Here is an 18,988-nt window from a genome sequence, read left to right as displayed (position 1 = left end):
AGAAAATAACAATTCCTTTGTGATTAGTTTTTTTTTAATTTGTAACACCTCATATAGGTGAAGATTTGGGGAAATAACATTCTTATGTATAGCAAAGTGTACTGTAAACTAATTGAAGTTTTCTGTAGAGCATTTTGACAACCAAAAATCATGGACTTTCTGAAAGTGCCTTGTGTGCATGCAAAAATCCAGCTTTGTTTGTAATCATGAAAGATTATCCACACCAAAATGCCCATTAAAAAGGAAATTCATCATAGATAAATGCTACATCCAGTCATTGAAATGCTATGTAGTTATCACAGTTTTTAATGATATAAAACAATTTTCAGGATATACTAACGTATGAAAAATCAAGTTATAAATAGTTTTGTATAATATGATCCTTCTTATCATAAACATAAATATATACATGTGTACATGTATATACATTTATATACATATGTAGATATATACATAGAAATAATATATGCTAAAATATTAATGTCATTTATCTCTGGGTGGTGAAATTATAGGTGACTTTTATTTTCTTCTTTTTTTTTTTGTCATTTTGAAGTTTCTCTAGTAAGCATGTATTATTTTTCATAGAAAAAAAAAGGAGAATTACTTTTAAGGGACATGAGCATTTTCTCCAAATTAAATTACTCAATAGCACTTGTAGTTTATACACTGAGAGGTGTCTGATCTGATTGAAATCATTAGCAAGAGGTGGCAGGATAAGCATAGCTAACATCTATGCTAAAAAGAAACACAGTCCATGGAAGTTTAATTTATGCAGATGTACACATTTACTTCTAAACTTTTTAAAGAATATTAGCCAGCAGCTGAAGTTCTTAGTCATTGTTTTTAGTTTGAAATGTACCAAACCATTATATAACACAATATATGGAGCACCATCAACGGTTCAAAATCAGAAGGACTGCTTCACTAAAGAGATGTCTTTCATAGAGAATTAAAAGGGACTGATTAGTGATGAGAATAATAGTAAATTAACATACTGCCCTCTTTTGGTAGCTGTTTACAACTCAACTTACATTCATTGCCACTAAGGATGTTAATCTCTACAAATTTGTGCATAAAGTAAACTAACTTTAAATCACCTTTTTCCCTGACAGAAAATGCTGATAATTCCAGTTTGTTATCACCATCTGGTAAGACTATTATTTTATGACTTTGGGGAATTTCAGAAAAAAAATTGACCAAAAGTTCTCCACACAGTATGGCACATAGTCAGATATAGCAAAATTGTTTTCCTCCAGGTAGCTTAATTAAATTATGTCATTAAACCTACACCTGGAAAATCAATAGCAAACATAGACAAAAAGACAGCTGATTCTACCATATCGCCAGACAAAGCTGAGGAGTACAATGCTGGTGAATAAATTGTGGTTTTCATTATGGTAGCTGCTTAAGTTCTTCAGTTCAGTTCTAATTAACAAGTCTTCTGAATGTAAACATGCCAAATATCTTTACATTTACATGTATCTTTACATGATAAGATATTCTCTTAAACATGCTTCCTCAGTACCCTCATTGAGTATTTTTCAAAAGGCTTCTAAGAGCTTAGCACTCATTGGAATAGGGAGGCAAAAAACTTACAGATAAAATTTATAACTGGAACCCATATTGGCAGGAATTAGGAACAGTACCCTATTTCCAGATGGGCTAGCTGGAATGGAATCTTACAGATAAAGTAGCCCAACTCCAACCCTTAGTTGATGAGAGCACCAGAGCACCTCAGTAACTTGTCAAAGATCTCACAGTTCTTGCTCCACATCACACAAAGGCAGCACATGGCTTCTCTGATTCTTGCTTCTGTATTCTTCCTGCTATACCATATAGACTAGAATGATCTCTTATGATAAGGAATGAGCCAACTCACATTCTATCCTTAGTTGTGTGAAAATGAGCTTCTACTGTTATTCATTTAAATTGAATTAATAATAATGGCAATTATTTCTTGTGCACATACTACATTCCTGGAAGTCTTCAAAATATCTTCTCATTCCTCTCAGTCTTGTAGGATAAGAATCATTACATGCATGTTGTAGATAAGGAAACTAAAGTTCAGAGGGGAAAACTTGCTCATGTTCGTACGTTCTCTGGAACAAGACTGTTGGAGTTTGAATTTGGCCACACCCTCCCACCCCATTGCTAGCTCTGATTTGCGGCAACTTCATTCACCCTTCTATGCCTCAGTTTCTGCCTCTATACATTAGAATAATAGTACCCTGCTTCACGGGGTATTTGTGAAAATGAAATGACACATGTGCTTGGCACAGAGTAAGCCCTTAATAAATTAACTATCGTCAGTATGCGTTATTAAGTTATGGGGTAAAGATTTGTACCTGGACTGCAAGTCACCAAAGCCCAAACCCTTTATACCATGCCAATTTGCCCCCCTAGTTATTAAACTTCCAGGGTACAGTAAGCCAGTGTATTTTTCTTTTAGTAGAATAACTTTCAGAAAACTCGATCATGATGATATCTGCAAAACCCTGAGTGCATAGAATGAGGAACAGGGCTTTGAGGGTGCACACTGGCACTAGTCACAGCCTAGGTACTGAGTGCCCTGGGGAAGAGCCAGTGTAGCATTGAAGGGCAAAGATAACTGTGCCCACAAGTCTCTTCTTTGTGTGATGTCACCATTCATTAACATTTGGAAGAATTAATAGTGATTAATTAGAAACCAACTCTGACCAATTTTTTTTTATTTTTGCAGACTGCATTTTGATTCATTGTGACCATTTATTTTGTTCTGCCCCAGTAGCAAAGGAGTTCATATCCACACTTTGATTGTATCATTCGGGAACTATCTTATTCCTCATGAAGCATCCTTGCTAACTTTAAAAAAAAAATAAATGTAGCAAATGACAAAATATGGAAGCAATAATGTGGGATGGACAGACAGGGTGTGTGTGTTTCAGCCAACACATGAGCAGTCTAAAATAGACAGGCCAGCCAAGCATCTTGACACACCCAAAGTTTGTCCATACTAGCTGAAAATCAGGCTCCCTACTGCAAAACTTGATTTAATTGTAAAATGTTTGTGCTTGTTTTTCCCATGTTTAGGTAGAGTTCAAGCCATTGGATCTTTTTAATATTTAAACATGTAAAATGTGTGTAGTAGCTTGACCTCTTAACCTAAATGGAGTCACTCCACAGGAAATTTATTATTCAATTGATTGTCTTAATAGCAGCCGTATTTTAAAATAGCTTACTGGGAAATTGTGTTAGGTAGTATAATATTGAGTGGTATCAATTTGTTTTTGTAATCCTAAATTCACTGTGGGATGAGTTGCCAGGCACCATTGTAACAGAATGGAGCCAATGTGTGAATAGATTTCATGATTGTAGTTCAACACATTATTTTAAATGTTTTCTGGAATTCTCTTGGCTGAAAATTTTGAAAGTAGTATTTCTTTTATTTTGGTGTGGTTCCTAAGATTATTTCCATAGGTAGTAGCAGGCTTTGTGATGGGTCTCAGAGCATGTTTTCTTTTTATATTTATACCTCAGAAGTTCTGACTCTTAAAATTTAATACATAATTGTTTCAAAGTATTTATTTTTAAAAATTTCTTTTTCTTTCCTGCAGCTGAATCATCTCTTGTCAGTTTTGTCCCCTACTCCAATGGTACTCCAGGCAAGACTTTGAAAAAATTTAAACCTAGATTTAGCCCAATTTGTTAAATTTTTGTTTTAATTATACCTTGTATTGTTTTTCTCCTTGTGACAAAAAGTGGCTGAAACTACAAGCCTCAATGGTAAGATTTTTTCTGCAGCAAGTGAAAACTGATAACCCTTAATATGAATATAATAAGTATAATGAATGGTGTGGAAGATTTCCATCTGTAAATTATTTCTGAATACATTAAGTAATTTCAAAATAACCAAAAAAATCAAACCAAAACCTATCAACTTTTAAAAGTGACATAAACTTTCTAGTTAAATGATAAAATTATTATGATCATGGAGGGAAGACAGCCCTCCACCACTCTTAACTGCTCTAGAAGAGAATTTTGAGTATTCCATTTCACTTGCTCTACAACACAATGCCAGCAACTTTTGCATGACAGATTGTTTAAATGTGAAAAGCACATCCAGTGACTCTAATGTGATTCAGCCTGGATTTGAAGGCACAGAGTGTTCAAAGACAGCCTTTTTACAGATGATTTTATCAATTTTTAAAGAGTATGAAATGAGGAAAAACTGGCTTCCTCACTGTGCTAGAGAAAAGGACAAAGCATTGTGCTGTATTCAAGGGAGGTAGGCCAGGCAGCACATTCTGTTCCCTCCTCTCTGTGGGTAGATAACCTTCCATCTTGCTGTGGTCAAACCCCAACACTCTTCAGAATCGCTTAGTTAAAATAAAATCTCACCATGTGGTTGGTGGTTAAGGAGCTAAGTAATCATAGTTGCAGCTCATACTGATCAAAACTGGTTTAAATCCATATTTGGCCCAATGGGAAGAGCCAAAGGTTATAATTTTTATGTGTAATTACTTTTTACAGTGAAAAGAACATCTTCAATTTAGCTTTGTAGCAGTGTTTGGATCCGTGTGTGTGTGTGTGTGTGTGTGTGTGTGTGTTTTAAGTGTTATAATGTAATACCTTTTTTTTCCTAAAAATTTCATCCAGAATAATAAATTCTTGAATGCTTTTCATTTAAAGAAATACCAATACAATAGATTCTAAGTTGGATTTTAGATCAGACACTATCAAAAAGAGATTTTTCCTAAAAGTTAGTTGAATGTAATGTTTAAAAACTCCAAATTTAAATTAGAACTACTTAAAATTACTTTATAAGAGTATACCACTGGAAAAAACATATTCAGCCTCCCCACTGCTATCTACTAAGGTTGGTATCAACATTAGAATTTTCATATCCCTGAGGGACTTTCATTATCATAGAGGACAAAATACTAAACAACATAAATGGTTTTATTTAAATCTGATAATTACCAGAGTATTGTTATGTGTTAGACATGTAACTGGCATGCAGAAAACACATTTTGAAAGAATAAACATTTGTTCAATAATCTTCACGAGTGGGAGAATGGATAGTAGTAAGGGGATGGGCAGCAAATGCATTCTTTTGTGAAACTAACTTCTGGATTTTAGGAAAAGTGGAATGTTTAAGGAACATAAGAAGAGTCATGTTTGTTAACCATGCCAGTAGTTACACTAATTTTTATTATTTTGTTTCAGATGCTACTTCAAGTGTATTGTCTACATTAAACAAGACAGGTAATATCAAGTTGTTTCCAAATATCATGGCTCTTCTACGATTTCTTGAGTTTTTCACTTGTGTGGTCTACTGGGTTAGTGAAGAGTAGTTTTCCTTTGCCTCTTTGCTAACTTTATTGTGCCTTCAACTATTGACTTATTATACTTTGACTTTGACATTGAACTATAATTCTGTTGTCACCACTCTCAAACTTCTGAACTATTATGGCAGTAGCACTTAATTTAAAATAACATTTGTTAGTTTTGATTATCATAGTGATACATATTAGCTCATAAAAATGGAAAATATAGAGAAATATAAAGAAAAATGATAGAAATCATCTTTAATATTACTTTTCTAAGACTATTACTGTTAAAATTTGGTATATTTTCAATTAGTATAACATATGCAAGTATTTATATACATATGCCTTATGTATATGTCCTTTGCAAAATAGTCATAGTTTATGTAGATTTTTATATCTTGCTCTTCTGATTTAATATTGAATTAGAAGTATTTGCCAATATCGCTTGCTTTTAATGACTTGATAACATTCCATTGTATACCATATGTTGAACACTAAAGTTGTTTCTATTTTTTTAATAGAAGTTATTCCAATGAGCATCCTGGTGCCAATCTTTTGCATTCATCCTTGATTTCTGTAGGATACATTCCAAGGATTGGACATAATGTATGAATATTTTAAGGCCCTTGACACCCACTGTCCAATTACCTTCCAGAAAGGTTGTGCTCAGCAACATTCCTTCCAGCAGGGGATGAGGTTACCTGTGTCACTGTACCTTTGCTAAGGTTATATATAGTATATATGATTAATTTTTTTCTCTCAATTCCTTAGGTTTTCCTTTTCTTTCTTTTTTTTTTTTTTTTGTGGGGGAACAGTACCAGGGATTGAACTCAGGGACACTCAACCACTGAGCCACATCCCCAGCCCTATTTTGTATTTTATGCAGAGACAGGCTTCACTAAATTGCTGAGGCTGGCTTTGATCTTGGGATCCTCCTGTCTCAGCCTTCTGAGCAGCTGGGATTATAGGTGTGCGACACTGTGCTTGGCTTATTTTTCATTCTTGAATATTAGTGAGGTTGAATATCAAGTCAAACAAAACTATATTTAAAGGATCATTAATGATAATGCAAAATATTATCAGCCTCTGTCATTACTATCAACCATTGCCCATAGGTCACAGTGAAACAAACTCATCAATAGTACACACACACACACACACACACACATAAATGAGGTTTCTGAAACTGTCAGTATAACATCATCATTCATAAGTGTATCTCCAAGCTTCAAGCTTGTTCTTTTATTCAGATTTTCCCGTCTGCACTAGGAGACAGAACTTTACAAATCTATGCCCTGAACACAGCCTCTTGTAGTTGGCCATCCTTATGGCATGGGTTGCTGAACCTGGTTCTCCATTATCTGGCAAATGAACCATGGACTTTGTATCCCAACTGTACTGGAAAGATATTTCTAAGGTTTGCTTCTTCTTTAGAGCATGTTGATATTTGCCTTTGAGTCCCTAACTTTGAACAGTTCTGGTTCTGCTGTAGGCTTTTTCTGTGACTATAGTTGGATAGTCTTGACTTCCCTCAGAATAGTTTTATCTATCAGTACAATAGGGATAACTATTAAAGCAAGCAGCAGGATGCTTGATTGTAGACTGCAGTAGCAGTATTTTAGATCCTGTGTGTATTGATTCACATTAATTTTGACTCTGAATCACCTACCCTTTACAAACTATCACCCAGAGGTCCTGAGAGTGACTTAATTCTACATATCTGAAATTTACATTTGTTGCTCTAGCAGCAGCGCCTAGAAACTGGAATAGAATTACACAAGCAGTGGGGTGTGTAATGGGTGTGATCTAACTGGGTAAACATGGGAATCCAACTCCCAGGCCCACCCCATGCCAATGCTACAAGTTCCATGCAAGTCCCATTCATTCTGCTGCTGAGATGACTGATCATGTCTTAAAGATGTCAACAGTGTGATTTTTTTTGCACTTCACTAAAAAATGATACTCATGGCAAATTGTTTTTTAAAAACAAGCAACAATTGTGCTCTAATATTTAAATTGCTTCTTTGCAGAAAAAACTAAAATCACTATAGTAAAAACCTTCAATGCATCAGGTATGACTTACTATCAATATCAAGACTTTCTTCTTTGTAACTAAGGTAAAATTAAACAAATGACTGGTGTTTATGATCTCTTTCTCTTTTTTCCTGCTTTTTAAAAGTAAAATATTTTCTTAATGAATAGATGGTTATGCACTGGGTATCTGAAATTGTACTAGGCCTCAGGGGCTGTATAAAAATGATCAGGCATAGTGCCCACTCTCAAGAATCTTCTAGTCTAAGAGGGAGACAGGGCAAAGAAGCAGGTAACTAACATGAACATCATGTAGATAAAGTCAGGGATTCCACAAGGATTTCTCTTTCTCATTCTCTTTTTCCCCCTGGTGCTGGAGATCAAACCCAGGACCTCTGGCATGCTAAGCATGTACTCTACCACTGAACTACATCCCCAACCCCACAAGCATTTCTCATGGTTAAGAGGCATAAGAGGTAGAAGGACTGGTGGTAATGAGTTTATGAACAGGATGCAATTATTGAAACAGAGGAGTGAACCTCAAATTCTTTCTAAAGCAAAGCAAGGGCATACTTTTTAAGTACCTGATGCAGGACTAGGCATACAAGACATACTTAACAAAGGCTTTTCTCTTCTTTCTTTCTTTTTTGTTTTTATACAAGGTCTTGCCAAGTTCTCTAGGCTGGCCTCAAACTTGCCTTCCTCCTAATTCCAGCCCTCAGAGTGGCTGGGATTACAGGCATGCACCACTGTGCCCAGTTTAACAAAACCCTCTGATTGAGTTCAGATGGGGTTGGCCAACTATTGCCAATGGGCCAAATTTGGTTCACTGCCTGTTTTTGTAAATAAAGTTTTATTGGAACACTTCCATGTTCATTTGTTTACATATTTTCTATGGCTACTTTTCTGCTACGTAGAATGGTAGAGCTGAGTAGTTGCAGCAGAAACCATATGACCCACGAAGTCTAAAATATTTAGTATCTGACCCTTTTCAGACAGTTTTCTCTCTCAGGATTTAAGAAATGACCAGTAAGTAGCTATGTACTTGAGTGAAATTACAGATAATGGCCCTAGAAACAGGAAAGAAAATTCTCAGTATAAAAGAGTGGCAAAAAGACGCACATCACTAGAAATGGAGATGCAGGTAGAGATGGTAGAATGAAAAGTGTAGCAAGAATGGATCAGTGCTTCAAAGGACTTTGAAAGCATTGCTACCCACCATCTGTATATTCTATAACATTTGCATATAGTGAGCTACAAGTAACTATATTTAAAATGAAATCTTTCTCTTCTGGTGTGGGTAACATTGGTATGGAAGAATATAGAAATTCACATATCTAACTTTGGGCACCTAAATTCAGTTTGTTCACAGAATCAAAACTCTTAGCTGAATCATGATGCCCATATACCAATAAATCATTCTGACCAAAACCATATCACTTGCATTAAGTCAAATTATAGTTTTAATTTGTATCCAGACTACTTTTCTCATGGGACCAAACTAAGAACTCACAATATGTAATGAAAATAAACTAGTAATTGGCATTGCATACATAATTCTGACCAAACAGAACCTAACAAAGAGACTGAAAGATTCCTTCATATAACAATCTTTTCCCCTTAGCAACTTGCTTAGTACATTGTGAGCATTTGCCCCTCCCATTTACTATGGATTTCTTATGCTTCACCAAAAGTATGCAATTAGTGAAGGAAAGATTCTTAGAGAAGTAAACCTTGAGCTCTTTTCAAATCAAAGAGAAATGCTTCTCCTTTCACTAAAGGAGAAAGTGTTTCTAAGATTCATCTGTATGGAGTTTTTGTTCTAACATGGTTCATTTCATCTCCTGTTCATCTCTGCCTCTTTGGTATGCTTGCGTGATCTGAGGTTCTGGCTAGCACTAAAACTTTTTATATACTGGCCGGTATCAACCTCTAGACTGTAAGCTCCTTGAGGGCAGGGTCTATATCTGAAACCTCCCAGGACCTGTAGAATATGGTAGGTGCACAGCAAATACATTTTCAGTTTTGTAGTTTTTGCTCATGAAACAATATCATGACATTAATGTTATTTCATACATACATTTACATAGAGAGCTAGGACTAACATTAGAGTATTTGGGGACTCTTCTATCCAGGAAGGGAAAGAGGATCTGTGATTGAGGCCTATTCCATTTAAGGTCTCTATACTTGATTCGTTACATGGTGCTCTGTTTATATTGGACAGGCAAGAGTTTAATTGGGAGTTCAACAAAGAAATTTTAGGGAGGAGTAGAGGGTGAGACATTGACATACTATAGAATAGTAAAGAGTCAAGTTCCATAGCTGACCAACTAAATGAAGACTTTCTCATTCTTTTAGTCTTTGAGGAATTCATCCAGCCAATTTTACCCAACTTCTTAATATTTTTGGTCCACATTTGATGCCTACATTTGTGAATATTCTTGACAATGTAGTATATAACTGCAGGTGTCGACATGCTTAACCAGCTGGGTTTTTGTTGTTGTTTTTGCAGGAGTCAGATCCCAGAGAAATATCTGCAATTTGTCATCTATTTGCAATGACTCAGGTTAGTTCTTGTGTACATTATACATTATCAGATAAATTTGTTTCATAGAGAAAAATGATTTGATTTGGTTTTCTCCTGTTGTGTATGCGTGTGCCTCTCTAACCTGTCTCTTTTCATACCACCTGGCTACCAAGAGTCCCTAATAAAACAAAAGTGAATTTTAGATCTGTCTAAAATTATCTTCCCATTGTCTAGTGAAGGGATGAATTAACTTACTTAATATGAGACGTAAAGTGCTACAACAAATATTTTTCACTATAGCTTTAAATTCATAATGAATACTCTTAGAGTTAAATCATGAATAATAATGAGGTTATTACTAATTATTGAAAGTCACTTTTTGTATATAAATCCCTCGAGCTTTCCTATAGGACCTTAAATAATATAGCTTAGAAACAGGATGTTGTCCTTTGCTAAGAATAAAACAAACCAGACTACAAGAATGTTGAAACCTCATATATACCTGGTTCAATTAAATGCTAATTCCAGTTGTTTCCATCGTGTGTTTTGCCATTTCTAACTAAGACTGTTCACTATTTTTTAAATTTGAGATGGAAATCTCTTCAGAAAAGCCTATTTTTGAAATAGGAATATTTTTCTTTCTGACATGGGCCAGAGGAATGAAACAACCACTTTTCTCACATTGATTTGGCTCTCTGGGCTCCCTACCTTATTAAAACCAATGAAAGCAAATGTGAAAAACAGAAAACAGAAAAATATGGTGTGGCAGGTCAGAGAGGGTTAGGAGATCATGGGAAGAGAGAAGAGGAAGGTAACAAGGTATTTTATGATATTAAGATCTTGGTATGTCTCCAGTAATAAACAAGCATAGGTTTTCCCCCTTATATTCTGTTCCTTCTAATAGTTTTAGAATTTGTTGGAAAATCACAGGTAACAATTTCAAGTAAAATAGCTTAAGGTTGGATAGATTAGAGAATGAGAAAACTTCCTATTAAAAGAATACTCTACAAACACTTTCTACTGTATGGATGTGAGATTTGCTCATCTGAGCTATCTGCTGATATTATGCTCTGGGTGGAATATAGGAAGGAAATATCTGCTGGTTTTTACTAAAGAATTATAGGATACATTATATAATAAATAATTAGATTGTATATACACACACAACACATATATATAGCTTCTCTTTTCTTCCTCCTTTCCTCCCTCCTTTTTTACCCTTCTCTTTACTGAATTCCCCATAATGTCATTATTTTTGTGCCTCATCCATTAGGCTGGTGACTAATGTCTAGTTCCGTGTTGTGTCTACATGTTTGATAACTGTTTGAAAATTGAACTTGTAGTCAAAAAAGAAAAACCTGGTCATCTTGAATAACAGATGCCAGAAAGCTGGTTGGTGTAATGTTTTCCCCAATTAAGTGACTGAATTGACCATTTGTTTTAGTGTCTGGTGAAAACAACCTCATCAGGGAACCAACTCTTCTGGCACAAGAAATACCATGATATCCTGCCAGAAACTGGAAACCTTTGCTTTTTTCAGGTTTCCAATGTAGGTTCATTAAAGGAAGTGGAGGCTGGTGAAGAAGCTGGGAGCTGACCAGGAAGAGTCAGACTAAGAGTCAAAAGGTGGTGGCTTCTTGGTTGCCCTGTGCAAACCAGAACTGCTGTGCTCCCAGCACATTTATGAAACTCACTTTGCACTCAAGAATCTGAGGGGGAGAAATTGTAGGTGTCATTGTCTACACACACACAGAATCTAAATAAGTTTATAAAAGCTAAAGGTTTTTAAAATTTTTAAATGGATAATTAATTCTATGCAGATATCAAGTATCTTTACTTTTAATAATTATATACTGCATTAATTGAAATTTCAGTATCAATATACAAAAGTTGAGGTTCTCAGTAGAAATAGATCATGTTAATCACTAGTTGGGTGGCTTTGTCAGCCATTTTTAAGTGGAACTGGATCATAGGATACATGGCCATGGGAATGACTTGTAATACTTTGGGGTGCAGTTAAAAAAGGATGAGTTGAGGAGACTTTCAACCCTCTAGCTGAGGAGTTGGCAACTACTGCCCAGAGTCCAAATATGGCCAGCCACCTGCTTTTGTAGATCAAGTTTTACTGGCCTACAGCCATGCCCATCTACTTACATATTGTTTGTGGTTGTTTTCATGCTCAGTGGCAGACTTGCAACAGAAACCTTAAAACCTCAAGTATTTACTAACTGATCAATCACCAAAAACATTGGCCGAACCCTACTTTGATGTATATGACATCCTTGCGCCATTACTCAAAAGACCAGGTTTGGGTTCCTATAATGAAATGCATACTTTTCTGTTTAGGAATCTCTATTTTATTTATTTTCAAATAGAGCCCCCTAGGTGTACCCTGTAGGAAACAGTTTGACTGAAATTGAATTTAATATTTCCCCAAATCAACATTTTAAAAATATTTTTTAGTTGTTGATAGACCTTTATTTTATTTATTTATTTATTTATTTATTTATTTATATGCAGTGCTGAGAATCAAACCCAGTGCCTCACACATGCTAGGGAAGCACTCCACCACTGAGCTACAACTCCAGCCCCCTAAAGTCAGCATTTTAAGAACAAGGTTTTCTGGCATTTCTGGAGAGAAAGCAAAAATGAGTTGTTCAACTGAAGAAAGAATTTCCCTGCACACTAGTCAGGGTTCAAAGCAAAATCTCAGCTGTGTTCCTAGGAAAGATACTGCATTTGGTAGCTGTGTTTAAAAACAAAAACTAAATTTAAAAAACTGATGAAGAATAAGTAGATTTCCATAAGGTTGCTTAGCTGCTCAGAAAACCTTTCCCCCTCTCTCCTTTATCTATGTAACTGCAACTCTAACTTTAAAAGATACTTTTGTTTAAGTTAACATTAGAACCACTGTTCCCCCAGGTTGTTTTTTTAGGGGGGGGCGGTTTTTGTTTTGTTTTGTTTTGGCAGTATTAGGGATTGAACCCAGGGCCTCACACGTGCTAGGCAAGTGCTCTACCACTGAGCTATAACCCCATCCCTTTTTATTTTATTTTGAGACAAGATCTCATGAAGTTGCCCAGGGTGGCCTCAAATTTGTGATCCTCCTGCCTCTGCCTCCAGAATCACTGGAATTATAGCCACTGCATCCTAATCCCCCACTTATCATTAAGGAAGACAAAGTTAGTTTTTGTTTTTGTTTTTTTAAAAGCAGGTTGACAGGTTGGGTTACACATTTCTTCACAAGGAGACAGGTTCCTCTCATTCTGAATTCCTACAAAATTTATAGTTTATATTTTCTAAAAATTATGTTGATTACTATTGAGTAGCTTATGGATAGGAAAGAGGGTAATGGGAGTAAAAACAAAACTGTTTATAAAGTAATTTGCTAATATTTTCATGTGTTGTATTAATCCTCAAATTGTAAGGATACAAGTCTCAAATTCTTTTTGAAAATTTATTTTTAGTGTTTTTTAGAGGTGAGATAGTGTTTCAATATGATGAAGAACACAACATTACCCAGGTAGGTTTTAAAGATTTTTCTTACTGCAGTCTTAAAATGTGAATTTGCATGTATTTAGATTTGTTGAAGGTTCAGATTATTTATCGTATTTGGCGTATTTAGTTTTATGACCAAGCTTAAGTAAAATATGTAGCTTTGCAGTAAGGACTTGAATCCATAATCATAGTATCTTGTTAATAATTATAGTTTAGTTTTCACTAGGTTTGCTGCTAAATAAGAATGTTAATATAATGTGATTCCATTACCAGTTAAAATTTAAAATTATCTCTTAGAAACTCCTAGCAACAAGAAACATCTGTATTGACTCTAGGAATAATCTTCCGAATCTAATTGTGTTCCCCATATGGGGGATTCAGATACAGTGGTATCAACCTTCCCATAACCTACATTGGTTCAAAGAATCCCAGAGAAATGTGTTATTCATTTGGTGAAAATTTCTTGGGCATCTACTATGTGCCAGGCCGTGAATTAGGCACTAAAAATGTAGTGATGGCTGTTATTGAGTTTCCCTTTACATTGGAGTCTTGTACTTAAATCTGGGGCTGTCATGAGGAGAGCTTTACTAGTGTTCTTTTGGGGGGACCCTTGAACTGATGAAAGACAGAAATTAGCACATAAGAGCTGCTTACTCAGGATTTTTTTTTAGTTGTTGACTTTTCATTCTTTTCTTGAATGCACTCCATGCAATGAATTTTCCTTAGTACTGCTTTCATAGTGTCCCAGAGATTTTGATATGTTGTATTGTCATTCTCATTGACCTCTAAGAATTTTTTTTATCTCCTCCCTGATGTTTTATCTCCTCCCTGTTATCCATGTTTCATTCAATAGCATATTATTTAGTCTCCAGGTGTTGCAGTAATTTCTGTTTTTTTATTTTGTCATTGATTTCTACTCTCATTCCATTATGATCTGATAGAACACAAGGCAGTATCTCTATTTTTTTGCATTTCCTAAGGGCTGCTTTGTGGCATAACTTATGGTCTATTTTTGAGAAGGTTCCATGTGCTGCTGAGAAGAAACTGAATTTGCTCGTTGATGGATAGAATATTCTATATATGTCTATTAAGTCTAGGTTATTGATTGTGTTATTGAGTTCTTTGGTTTCTTTGTTTGGTTTTTGTTTGGAAGTTCTATCCAGTGGTGACAGCAGTGTGCTAAAGTCACCCAGAATTATCATGTTTTGGTCTATTTGATTCCTGAAATTGAGAAGGGTTTGTTTGATGTACAGGGATGCAACGTTGTTTGGGGCATAAATATTTATGATCGTTATGTCTTCCTGATTTATGGTTTCCTTAAGCAGTATGAAATGTCCTTCTTTATCCCTTCTGACTAACTTTGGCTCGAAGTCCACTTTATCTGATATAAGGATGGAAACCCCCGCTTTTTTACTGAGTCCATGTGCATGGAAGGTTTTTTCCCATCCTTTCACCTTTAGTCTGTGGATGTCTTTTTCTATGAGATGAGTCTCTTGCAGGCAGCATATTGTTGGGTCTTTCTTTTTAATCCATTCTGCCAGTCTATGTCTTTTGATTGATGAGTTTAGGCCATTAACGTTCAGGGTTATTATTGAGATATGATTTGTATTCCCAGTCATTTGGGATTATGTTTGGTTTTTAACTTGGCTTGGTTTCTCTTTTGAGTGGTTTTTCTCTAAGGTAGTTCCTCCCTTTGCTGACCTACATTGTTGTTTTTCATTTCCTACTCATGGAATATTTTGTTGAGAACATTCTATAGTGCAGGCTTTCTATTTGTAAATTCTTTTAACTTCTGTTTATCATGGAAGGATTTTATTTCATCTTCAAATCTGAAGGTTAGTTTTGCTGGGTATAGGATTCTTGATTGGCAACCATGTTCTTTCAGAGCTTGAAATATGTTGTTCCAGGCCCTTCTAGCTTTTAGAGTCTGGGTTGAGAAGTCGGCTGCTATCCGTATTGGTTTCCCCCTATATGTAATCTGATGCTTTTCTCTCGCGGCCTTCAAAACCCTATCTTTATTTTGAATGTTAGGCATTTTCATTATAATGTGCCTTGGTGTGGATCTGTTGTGATTTTGTGCATTTGGTGTTCTGTAAGCCTCTTGTAATTGATTTTCCATTTCATTGTTCAGGCTTGGGAAATTTTCTGATATTATTTCATTGAATAGGTTGTTCATTCCTTTGGTTTGTATTTCTGTGCCTTCCTCAATCCCAGTAATTCTTAAATTTGGTCTTTTCATGATGTCCCATAGTTCTTGGAGATTCTGTTCATGATTCCTTACCATCTTCTCTGTTTGGGCAACTTTATTTTCAAGATTAAATATTTTGTCTGCATTGTCTGAGGTTCTGTCTTCCAAGTGGTCTAGTCTTTTGGTGATGCTTTCCATTGAGTTTTTTATTTGGTTTATTGTTTCCTTCATTTCAAGGATTTCCTTTTTTTTTTTTTAGAATCTCTATCTCTTTGTTGAAATGATCTTTTGCTTCCTGCAGGTGCTCTTTCAACTGCTTATTGGTATTATCATTCATTGACTGCATTTGCTGTCTTATCTCATCCTTTGCTTTGTGAATCATCTTAATCATGTATATTCTGAAGTCCTTTTTTGACATTTCTTCTACCATACTGTCATTGGATTCTATTAATATAGAATCTAGATTTGTTTGGATCATTTTCTTCCCTTGTTTTCTCATTTGTTCATGTGTCTTCCCCTCTAACAGTGCAGATCTGGGGTATTGCAGATTCCCCCCTATAGGCTTAGTGGTCTTATAGGTTTCCTAAACCTTTCCTTTAAGGGGAAGATCAATATTAGCAGTACGCAATTCAGACAGTATGCAATCCTAGACCAAATAGCTCCTATGAGGACATTAACAATATTGTCATAATAAACAGAATGAGTTCAATTATTATCTTCAGTATAACAAACAGTTTTGCAATTAGGTCTGCAGTTTCTAATGGAGGACAAAGAGGATGCAGAAGGATGTAGGATGTAGCTGTTAATGGGATAGGAAAAGAATATACAGAAGTTCTAGATAATAGAAAGGGTGAGAGTATAATCAAAAGAAATTGGTTGTTAGCATGCAAAAAGGGAGAAAGAGACTCTGAGGGAACAGGTAAACAAAAGGAAAAGAGAGCAAGAAAAGTAAAGAAATTTAATTTAAAATTGTTTAATAAGGAGAAAAAAGAAAATCTACACTATAACAGTCATATAGTATTCAAACCTCCCAGTCTTCAGTAGCCTGATGCCTGAGAGGTACCTGACAATGAGCTTCAAGTCTCCAGCAGGCATCTCAGGATGGGATTTGCCCCACTTAAAGATGGGAGATACAGCTTCCAGGATTATCCAAGATGGTTGCTCTGGCTTCCAAATGTGTTGGCAAATGGGGAGCTGCAGCTCAGGGGTGTGGATGTGGTTAACTGGAGGTCCTGGAGACGGGCTGTGGTTGGTCAGGCAAGGATCCTGGAGGTGTGGTGTGTTTTGTGTGGTTGTGGGATCCTGGAGGTGGGGTGCAATCAGTCAGTCTGGGGGTCCTTGTGATAGGGCGCAGTCAGTCGGTCTGGGGGTCCTGTCGGCAGGGAGCAGTCAGTCGATGTGAGGGCCCCGGAGGCAGGGAGTGATCGGTTGGGCTGGGGGTCCTATGGCCTGGCTATTGTCTCAAAATGGCGGCAGCCACATGTAATCAAACCTGCAGATACTGTAACAGTGAACTTCCAGGCAACTGCAGGCAGCTGGCGCTCCACTGGCGGTCAACGATCAGTTTGCTGACTGTTGTCAAATGATTGGGAGGTTAACCTCGGGCGGTGGCTGATGGATAGGTGTAAGGCAGGCGATGGACAGGCAAGAGGCAGGCAAATGGTGGATGATAGGCGCCTGACAGCAATCTGGGGATTTTTTTTTTTAAGAAAACATAAACAAAACTGGCTTAGCCAATTAATATTGGTTAACTTTTGAGTACCACTCTCTCCACCCTTATCTATGTAACAACAATTTGATTATCTGATGAACAATATTCCATGGGATTAGGATTCAGTCTTTGGAGTGTAATTCTTTGAGTGGCCAACAAAAGTGAAAAACGACTTCTTGTTAGAGTGTGTAACAAACAAAAACAAAACAAATGATGTTCATTTTATTCTTAATTTTTTGCTTCCAACAGAATCAAGATATAACTAATGGTACCTACTCTGGAGTGCTGTCTCTAAGTGAACTGAAGTGAGTAATCTGCTGTTTGATTGAAAACTTCAGACATCAACTGTGGAAAGATACTTGTTGAGCTATCTTTGCTTTTGGAAACCAAGAATGGGAGGAGACAGACCAAAAGGATATAGTTAATTTGTTCTTGCCTACTAACCAAACTCACCAAAGTCATCTGTCATCAACTGTTATCCCCATGAGGTTGTTCTCTCTGATGCTATGAAATTACATAACAATTTCATTTGAGTTGGTATTTGCATTTTAATGTGATTTGGTATCCAGCATGATTGAAAGAAGGGTTCCAGATAGGACTCCATGTATATTATTTGTTCATGCTTTTCATGAAGCATCAGTGATTCAAAAGTCAGAAAGAGATTTTTGTTACGTAGACCTCGGCTTACAAGGACAAGCACAATGAGAAATGCATTATAAATAGATGCCCCCAGTTAGAGCAGAGGTTGAAAATGTCAGCCAGCAGGATGGCCTAGAACATAAATAGTCTTACTCTGTCACAGGGAGAAACAACTTCATGAACGGGGCATATACAGAGTGCCAAAAGACATTCTAAGAATCTGACTATAGAGCAGGAGGAGCAGTTAGGCCTACTTGGAGGGACCATGGAAACCCCCAGGAAGAAGATGATCTCTGAGCAGAATTATGGAGGAGTGGCTCCCGCCAGCTTGAGGAGCTAGCTGACTACTTCCATGGTCCTCCTCTTCTTCCTTCCAGACCTTGCCTGGAGCTATCTAGAACTGTTGCCCATTCCTCAGAGCAGGGTTTTTCCCTCTCAGTGGTATTGACATTGGCATCAGCACTATGAGGCCTGAGGATTCTTTGTTTTGGGGGCCTGTCCTATGCATTGTAGGACATTTAACAGTATGCCTGGAGTAGCACACCCCACAGTGCAACAACCCAAAATGTCTCCAAACATTACCAAATGTCCTCCTACCCCCATTGAAAATCCTTGTCTTAGGGTGAATTCTTTAATTAGATTTCTTTCATCCTAACTTCAGTGAAACTCTGCCATGCTGAAGAAATGAAAATATAGTTGGAATGGGAATGGAAGAAAGGAATGAGAGAAATTCCTAAAGGGGAGTCATGAGGAGAGGAAGGCAGGGCTGGAGAGTGCTAGAGAGGACAGGCTGCTTCAGTTGGAGAGGAATGAGGAGTTAATCAGAGGTACAGGGTGAGTGGCTTGCCCCTCTCAGAAAAACTTGCCTGGGGCCACCTCTTCCTCTGGCCCTCTGCCAGAAGAAACTGCCTGGGGGGTTGCACTAGCTTAATGAATAGCAAGATTGTTCCACCATAATTTATATCTTGCTTTTAGCTAGAACCAATACAGCTCCTGTCTGGTAAATTTCCTTTGACATATAAATAATTTATTTTTCCCACATAGTAATCTCTCATTATGTCCTGCATTTCTTCAAAGTGAACACT

At 36.5% G+C, this 18,988-nt stretch overlaps 1 protein-coding gene across 9 annotated transcripts in view; it reads left to right on the top strand.

The window, feature by feature from the left end:
- Adgrg2 (adhesion G protein-coupled receptor G2) overlaps nt 1-18,988 on the top strand; it is a 109,474-nt gene that overhangs the window by 62,818 nt on the left and 27,668 nt on the right. For 2 of the 9 annotated variants that reach the window (XM_047535701.1, XM_047535700.1), the window contains 8 exons: nt 1,113-1,148; nt 3,594-3,641; nt 3,739-3,762; nt 5,206-5,244; nt 7,340-7,381; nt 9,853-9,906; nt 13,335-13,390; nt 17,514-17,569. In XM_047535701.1, coding sequence (XP_047391657.1) covers nt 1,113-1,148; nt 3,594-3,641; nt 3,739-3,762; nt 5,206-5,244; nt 7,340-7,381; nt 9,853-9,906; nt 13,335-13,390; nt 17,514-17,569 — 355 coding nt within the window. The remainder of the gene's footprint in view (nt 1-1,112; nt 1,149-3,593; nt 3,642-3,738; nt 3,763-5,205; nt 5,245-7,339; nt 7,382-9,852; nt 9,907-13,334; nt 13,391-17,513; nt 17,570-18,988) is intronic. The other 7 variants (XM_047535702.1, XM_047535704.1, XM_047535703.1 and 4 more) reach the window with 7 other exon arrangements.

This window comes from Sciurus carolinensis, chromosome X (assembly GCF_902686445.1).
Source record: "Sciurus carolinensis chromosome X, mSciCar1.2, whole genome shotgun sequence".
In the NCBI taxonomy this organism is placed as follows: domain Eukaryota; kingdom Metazoa; phylum Chordata; class Mammalia; order Rodentia; family Sciuridae; genus Sciurus; species Sciurus carolinensis.
The sequence above is the reverse complement of the archived record's forward strand: the minus strand, read 5'-3'. Positions and strand labels throughout refer to the sequence as shown.